This window comes from Humulus lupulus, chromosome 3, assembly GCF_963169125.1.
Source record: "Humulus lupulus chromosome 3, drHumLupu1.1, whole genome shotgun sequence".
NCBI classification, from domain to species: domain Eukaryota; kingdom Viridiplantae; phylum Streptophyta; class Magnoliopsida; order Rosales; family Cannabaceae; genus Humulus; species Humulus lupulus.
The window spans coordinates 39,030,014-39,038,306 of record NC_084795.1 but is presented as its reverse complement, the minus strand read 5'-3'; the positions used below and the strand labels follow the sequence as shown (position 1 = coordinate 39,038,306).

At 29.6% G+C, this 8,293-nt stretch overlaps 1 protein-coding gene across 1 annotated transcript; it reads right to left on the bottom strand.

The window, feature by feature from the left end:
• Positions 1-953: 953 nt before the first annotated feature.
• On the bottom strand, positions 954-2,471 carry LOC133822549 (protein DMR6-LIKE OXYGENASE 1-like). The gene is made up of 3 exons (XM_062254919.1): positions 1,952-2,471; positions 1,528-1,855; positions 954-1,437 (listed from the first exon to the last, which is right to left on the bottom strand). The coding sequence occupies exons 1-3, from the start codon at positions 2,419-2,421 to the stop codon at positions 1,186-1,188; spliced, it is 1,050 nt and encodes a 349-aa protein (XP_062110903.1). The 5' UTR covers positions 2,422-2,471; the 3' UTR covers positions 954-1,185.
• Positions 2,472-8,293: the final 5,822 nt, after the last annotated feature.

Sequence of the window (8,293 nt, the reverse complement as noted above, 5' to 3'; positions counted from 1 at the left end):
TTTTGATGTTGCTGGTCGGGTATAACACTCCCTGACCAGGCAAATTCATATCTGATTGGGTAAATTACTTCTTGATCAGGTAAATTCTTACCTGGTTTACCTGGTTAGGTAAAACACTCCCTGACCAGGCAAATTCATATCTGGTCGGGTAAAACACTCCTTGACCAGGCAAAACCATCTTTTCGGCCAATGTTCTTCTGACCAGTGACATGACGACTCTGTAGGTCAACTTCTAACCCTTACACTTCCCTTGGCCAACATGTTCAATGACCATTATTGTGCCACTTGATGATCATACATTGCCATGTGTCACTTATGATTGTCACGTCATCGAACTGAAAGTTTGGGGATATCAAAGGGTTCACTCAACAATGAGACATTAGTATTCTCTTGGTCTTTGGACTTTAGGAAGTATTCATTGATTTTGACTAGCATGGTGCTATATGTAGGTATACTTTGTGACAAGAATTATGAGGTTCTATCTAAAATCCAATTGGTGATTAGTGGAATTACTCATGTTTTTATTAATGACTCAATATTCTTACATTTATTCTATGTGTAACACCATACTCCAATATCCCCTCAAGATGGTGGTGATTTTTTGATCACCAATCTTGAATTTTATTGGATTTTAAGTGTTTTTTTGCACTATACGGATCTCATGCGGCTTAGTTCACTATTTGGATCTCAAGTGTCTTATTATACTATGCAAATCTCAACTTTTTTTTTCAAGTTGGCTCACTCTTTGGATTAGTGTGGATCGAATGTCCGCTAGAGAATTGTCTCACGATACCATGATAAGATCATGGGGCTCCATCTAAAAATCATTGGTGATTAGTGGAGCTACACATGTTTTTATTAATGACTCAATATTCTTACACTTATTCCATGTGGGATACCATACTCCAATGATTATTTTTATATTTTAATAAAAAAAATATCTTACCTCAAAAAAAAAAACAATAAAATGATTATTAGTATAACTTCACATTACATTCAGCTTGAGACTACACATTCTGAATGGTTTAGTTGATGAAACTCACATTAACAAAATTACAAAATGGAAAGAACCCTAATCAAGTTCGGGTTTAAAAAACTTGAAAGCAAAAACATGGGTGGCTAAAGAAAACTTTGCCATTTATTACACATTACACTCTCTCTTGTCAACAAACTCGTTGATTTTTGTTATTGTCTTCTTAGCTGGAAAGCTTCCTTTACCATTGGCCTTTTACCTGCTTGCCTTTTAAATTCTTCAAGGAACTCAGCACAAGTATAACTGCGATAGAGAGGAGGGTTTTGTTCATCGGTCAACTCTTCAATGGGACCAATCATAGTCTCCATGTTTGGTCCATAGAACAAAGCTACTGATATCCTCTGCTGCATTTTGTTGGTCACAACTCTGTGGTGCACACTCTTCAATCTTCCATTACTCAGAACCTATTCATACATATACATATTTTGTCATTAAAGAGAATTGTAAGAAGTAATAATAATGTATAGTATGTTAAAGCATATATATGTATGTACCTCTAGTTGATCACCAAGATTGATAACAAATGCATTTGGGAGTGGATGAACGGCAATCCATTTGTCATCTTTAAGGACCTGAAGACAAGTCACTTCCTCTGATTGCATCAACACCGTGAGGGCACTGAGATCAGTATGAGTAGACATCCCAAGAGTGAGCTCAGGGTCTGGACATGGTGGAAAGAAGTTGGCTAGTGCTGTCAACCATGGATTCTCACCTAACTTCTTTTCCAAGTAATCCTTCTCTAGCCCGAGCCCTTGTGATATTAACCCAAAAAGTCTTTTCATTACCTTATCTATCTCCTTTGCATATTCGGCAAAAGTCTCTCTTCACAAATCCCAAAACAAGTAATAATTGAAGAAATATCAGCAAAATGTTATGATATCATCAGACTAAGGTGTATAAAAAACTGATTATTCTTACCTATATTGAGGAGGATTTTGGGGTAGTAAAGAGGCAAAATCTCCAGCAGGATCCCAAGGATGGTTTAAGGATTCACTCCACAATGAGACATTAGCATTCTCTTGGTCTTTGGACTTGAGTAAGTATTCAGTAAATTTGACTGGCTTGGTGCTATCTGTAAACTGAGACCTTTCTTGAGAAGGCAAACTGTAGAAATCAGCAACGGCAGTCATAGTCTTCTTGCACAAATCTTGAGGGACTCCATGGTTGATGATTTGGAAGAAGCCATATTCCTCAGAAGCTTGTAATATCTCCTGAACCAATAAAGGGGAAGGGGGGTCATGATCATTAAGGTCAAAACTCAGATCAATGATGGGGATTGAGGCCTGAGTTGAAATTTGTGAGAGGTTAGGCCTATGCTCTTCTGGGACAATGAATTTTTGTGAAAGGGACATAGGAATGTTGTCTCTGGCCCTTTGAAATGACTCCATTTTTGGGATTTTCTATACTCGAAAAGCTCTCAACTCAAGCTGTTGCTGACTTAGGTGGATTTACGCCCAATTTATAGGAGGCATGAACTTGGGCACTAAGAAAAATGGGCGGCTTGGGCTTGGCATTGGCTTAGTGAGAGAGGAGTGAGTGCATACGGTCAAGAGTCAAACTTGGCGCAATATTTAATTTTACTTGGGCTCCAAAACTATTGAATATTGATGTCATCCACATATAACTTTATATGCAAAGCAAAATAATTGAAGCCACGTATTCACATGTAGAGATTCCAAGTAGATCAAGCAAGAGCAACCACAGATTGTGTTAGGATTAGGAATAATAGCTTTCGGTTTCTACAGAAAACAAATTGGGCTTGTTTGACTCGGAACTAAAAAGGTATTCTAATTTTGGAGAGACAAACGAATACGAATCGTTCTATATATTTGAAATTGTACTTGGTAGTAATTTTTTTTTTCAGGTGACATGTTTATAATATTGGGGACATAATTGAATAGAAGTACATTTCTACTATTCAAATTTATCTAAAATTGTATTTTGTTCACTAAAATTTTCTATCTAGTGTTGTGACGATTACACTTATTTTTTAGGTGACTATATCACCATTAAGATTGAAAAAAGAATACAATACACATAGAAGAAAAAAAATTATCTAATCAAGTTTGTTTTATTTAATGGCATGCTTAGTCTATCAATATGAAAATCAAACATATTGGTTATGTTTGGTAAAAATTTTGGTGTTGTTTGGTAACACTTAAAAAAATAATTTTTTATTTAATTAATTAAAAATTAAACATAAAATATGTTTGATAACTCTATTTTTATTTATTATATTTTTAAATTTTAATTAAAATTTATTAAATTTTGAAAATAGAATTTTTTCACTTTCAAATTTTTTTTAAACAGTTTTCAATTTTTTCTTTATTTTTTTTCTTTCAACTTCAAATCAACACCTTATATTGTTAAACAAAAAATAAAAATAAAAGTTATCAAACACGTTTATTATTTTTTGTTTTTAAAAACAAAAAACAAAAATAGTTACCAAACATATTTTTATTTTTTAAAAATAAAGAAACAAAAATAAAATAATATTTTTATTTTTGTGTTTAAAAATTCAAAAATTGGGCCCGTTTGGTAAAATTTTTGTTTTTGAATTTTTTAAACACAAAAATAGAAATATAATTTTATTTTTGTTTCTTTATTTTTAAAAAATAAAAATATGTTTGGTAACTATTTTTATTTTTTGTTTTTAAAAACAAAAAATAATAAACGTGTTTGATATTTTTTATTTTTATTTTTTGTTTAACACTATAAGGTGTTGATTTGAAGAATAGAAGAAAAAAAGAAAGGAAAAATTGAAAACTGTTTAAAAAAATTTAAAAGTGAAAAAATTCTATTTTTAAAATTTAAAAAAATAATAAATAAAAATAGAGTTACCAAACACATTTTCAGTTTAATTTTCAAATTTTTAATTAATTAAATAAAAAATTATTTTTTTTAAGTGTTACCAAACAACACCAAAATTTTTTACCAAACAAGTTTGTATTTTAATTTTTTAAACACAAAAATAGAATTTTTTTTTTGTTTCTTTATTTTTAAAAAATAAAAATATGTTTGATAACTATTTTTGTTTTTTGTTTTTAAAAAACAAAAAATAATAAATGTGTTTGATAATTTTTATTTTTATTTTTTATTTAATAATATAAAATGAGGTGCTAATTTGAAGAATAAAATAAAAATAAAAAAAAAAACTAAAAGTCGAAAATAGTTTTTAAAAAAAAATTGAAAGTGAAAATTTTTTATTTTCAAAATTTAATAAATTTTGCTTAAAATTTTAAAAAAAATAATAAATAAAAATAGAGTTATCAAACACTATTTTATGTTTAATTGTTAAATTTTTAATTAATTAAATAAAAAATTATTTTTTTAATTGTAATTTACTAATTTTTTATGAGATACTTATTTGTTTCTATTTTGTGTTTAAAAGAAGAAAACTAAAATTTGCAATTGATTTTTTTTATATGGAGATATATCAATTTTTTTTTATTATATTAATAAAGTATGGGTGTCGAAAGATTTTGTGTTGGAAAAAATCTTCATAAAAGAGTAATTTCGTATTAAATAAAAATTAAGAAATGATATGAAAATAAATTGTTAAATTTAATGAGCAATGTTAAAAAGGAGGTGAGAAGGAAAAAAAATAAAAAGATGTGTCAACAAAACCACCCTTCAGATCAATAAAAAGACTAGTAATGTCAGATCAATAAAAAAAAAGACTAGTAATGTATGCTTGACAAAAAATTATTGATAGATAATAGTAGAAAGAATGATGGTCGTTAATAATAATAAGTCTAAAGTTGTAAATATTTTTTTCTTGAATACAGCATAACTAAAGTTGTAGAATGTATTATTACTGAATATAATATAACTAACGTCAGACGTGGTCACTTGTAACTCAATATAGCATAACCGTAAAATGTGACTTGTAACAAAATATAACTAGCGTCATAAATTAGCACAAAACTAATCACATACTTAGGGCTGTGCAGAAACGATCCGATCCAATAACAAACCGATCGATCCAATGTCAACCGACCGCTAAAAATTGAATATCCAATCATGATTGGATTGGATCGGATGACATTTTTAAAAATCCAATATTGGATCGGTCGGTTCTTGGATGACATGTAAATCCAATGGATCCAACCGACCGATCCAATCCAATAATGATCCAATACCATCCAATTAATATTCAGATAAAAAATATATTATATATTTTTTTTAAAGTTAAAATATATTATATTTTATTACATTTATTGTATTTTTATTATTTGGATGAGTAATTAGTATTTTTATAATTGAAATAATTTTTTTTTTTTAAAATCAGCCTAAATAAAGGTTTTAAAAGATCGGATGGATCTGATCCGATCCAACGGATAACCAATGGATGCATCCAATGGATGGAACCGAACCAATCCAATCATCCATTGGATCGGATCGGTTGGTTCAAGATGATTGGATCGGATCGGTTCCAAAAATACAACATCCAATTGGATGATTGGATCGGATCGGATGGGCTTAAAAACATTGGATGTCATCCAATGAACACCCATACCTTATAAAAATAATATATTGCAAACGGCCATTGATATTGGTATATTATATTTTAAAAACAAAAAATTATAGACGTGGAAATTAAAAAAAATACATATTATTTACTATTATGTGTCATTTTATACAAAAAAAAAAAAATCTTTCAAAAGGTTTGTGAAAAATTAAACATTTAAGAGAGGAAAAGAAAAATTGAAGCATCTTTCTATTTTTTATCCTCTTATTTATTTTCATTTCTGATAAATTAAAACTTATCGTCATATTTATTATAATAATATTAATATAATAAATCTAGTAATAAATATTAGGTAATACAAATATATAGGGAAATTATAAAGTAAGACATGATACTATTTTAAGAGCGTAAATATTTTTCACTCCAAATTTTTAGGACTGTGTTTATCATAATCATAGCAAGCCTCCTACAAAACTTTGAGAAAAATCCAAATAATTTATGGTGCCAAAAACAAAATTCAAATAATATGTTTTACTACACATATAAAAAAGATATATGCGCGTAACAAACTATTTAAACTCTGATTTTGACAGTATAAATTGTTCGAATTTTTTTGAAATTTTGCAGGAGGCCTGCTATAACTACAATGAACACCATCATAGAAAAAAAAATTAGTGTCAAAATTGATTTGCGTGTCTAAAACAAAACTTTGGCTTACTGGTACTTGATCGTAGCGTGTTTTTTTTAGAATTGCCCCTAAAATATATTATGAATTTAAACATTATTAATTAATACAATTATTAAAATAAATAAATTTATTAATTAAGAAAAAGAAAAGTTTGTTCGAGTTAGTGTGTGGTTTTTTGTTCGAGGAATTTACATGAAATATGGAAAAAAAATTCAAATTTTTTTATAAACATGGCATTTTTGTGTGTGTATTTTTTATGGTATTTTATGTTTTTTTTATTTTTTTATGGAATTTGTTAATAATTTATTAGTATTACCATATTTGATTATATAAGACTATTGTGGCTAATTTTGAATTTTTGTGAGGGTATTTAAGTAATTGTAGGCATTTTTTCGTAAATATATTGAAAAACATTTTTTAATAATATTTCTTAAAAAAATCAAGCTACAGTCGGTTTCGTGTGGCTCTTCATTTCCATGCAGGTACTCGAGTACCTATAGCCTCCATTTTTCTCTAGCTTGCTTCCTTCGCACGCTTTTATATTTCGCTCATTCCTTTGTAATCGTGTTCTTCAATCGTTCATTTTCTTCAATTGATTCGTCTTCTTCATTTTCTTTTTAGGGTTTACTATTTATTTCTCTGGTTCTAACATTGTAGTTCGTGGGTTTATCGTTGTTTTGTGTTGTTCAACGTGGTGAGTTCCTGGTTACATGAGTTACGTTTTTAGTTAATTTTATCTAATTTTTCTTGGATATTGCTTTGGACCATCTATTTTTCCCTTTATATTAGTTTGTTTCACTGTATTTATTTTGCCGGTTGTGGGTGGTGATTTTGTATCGGTGTTAATGGTGAACTTTTGGTTTCAATACACGTTTTGATGGTTAGTTTTTTAGTGGGGAGGTTTTGGTGATTTTTGAACAGTTTTTAGTGAAAATTTTATGGTAGTTATTTTGATTCTGTGCACTATATATATATATGTGTGTGTGTGTGTGTGTGTGTGTGTGTGTGTGTGTGTTTCACTTCATTTTGCATTTTAAGTTGAAACAATTCTGATGGAACAGTCAAAGTTTTCTAGTGATATTGTTGTCGGAGTTGGTGAAGTTAGTGGTGCTTCTGCTTCTGATAATATTGCTCAGAATGGGTTCGATTCTGAGAAGAAATCGTCTGAAGATGTAGAGAATGCTTCGACGGTGGCTGACGTTGGTGGTGAGATTGGTGAAGTTATTCCCATGAGGAGTAATATTTCTTGTGTGAAGTCTGTAGCAAGGAAGAATAGTAAATCTCCTACAAATATGAAATAGAAGAGGAAATCATCTACATCTAGAAGTAAGGAGGCTAAATTTGATGCATCGGGAAGTAAGGATGCTAAGTCTGATACCATTGAGACGAAGCATGGTGTGGTAAGATTTTTTTGTTTATTTTTTCAAGTATAATAAAAAAAAGAAGTTCATATGGTGATGTTAATGTAACCAGGTTCACATTCTATGTTTGTGTTTGTTTTATTTTTATCGTTGTCATTTTTTTCCTTAAAGTGTTATGTTTCTCAGTTACTGGTTACTAGTAGATAAGTTTACACTTTTTTTTTATGAAATTGATTACGTGTGTTTGTAATTGGTTTGTTTGTTTCTTTAGCAGGCTCATTTAAAGATCAGTCCCCCTAAGAGGTTTGGAAGTAAGGTTCAAAGTTTCAATGACAAGCTTGTCATTACAAACTTGAAACAAAATTTCACTGCAAAAAAAAAAAAGAAATGTTTAAGAAGACACCATCTGGGCACTTCTTAAATGTTTCTGATATTCATTTCCAAACCCAACTTGCACAACTGGTTTTGTTGATAGAGTTATCTCATGAGAGGGAGGATAAGGAGATGTGATTTAAGTTGGGTCGTAGGGTTTTTAGGTTGTTTATTGAGGAGTTTCCCGTTGTTACAGGTCTTAATTGCCATGGTATTTCTGATATAAGACTTTTTCATAAGAAGAAGGTTTCTTTTAAGAAAAAAAATATTTGGTCGTTTTAGTGGTAAAGTGTCAAAGGTAGAATTGAGTAATGATTTCACTAGTAAGGAGTTAGTAGATGATGATGATGATGTTGTAAAGTTGGGGA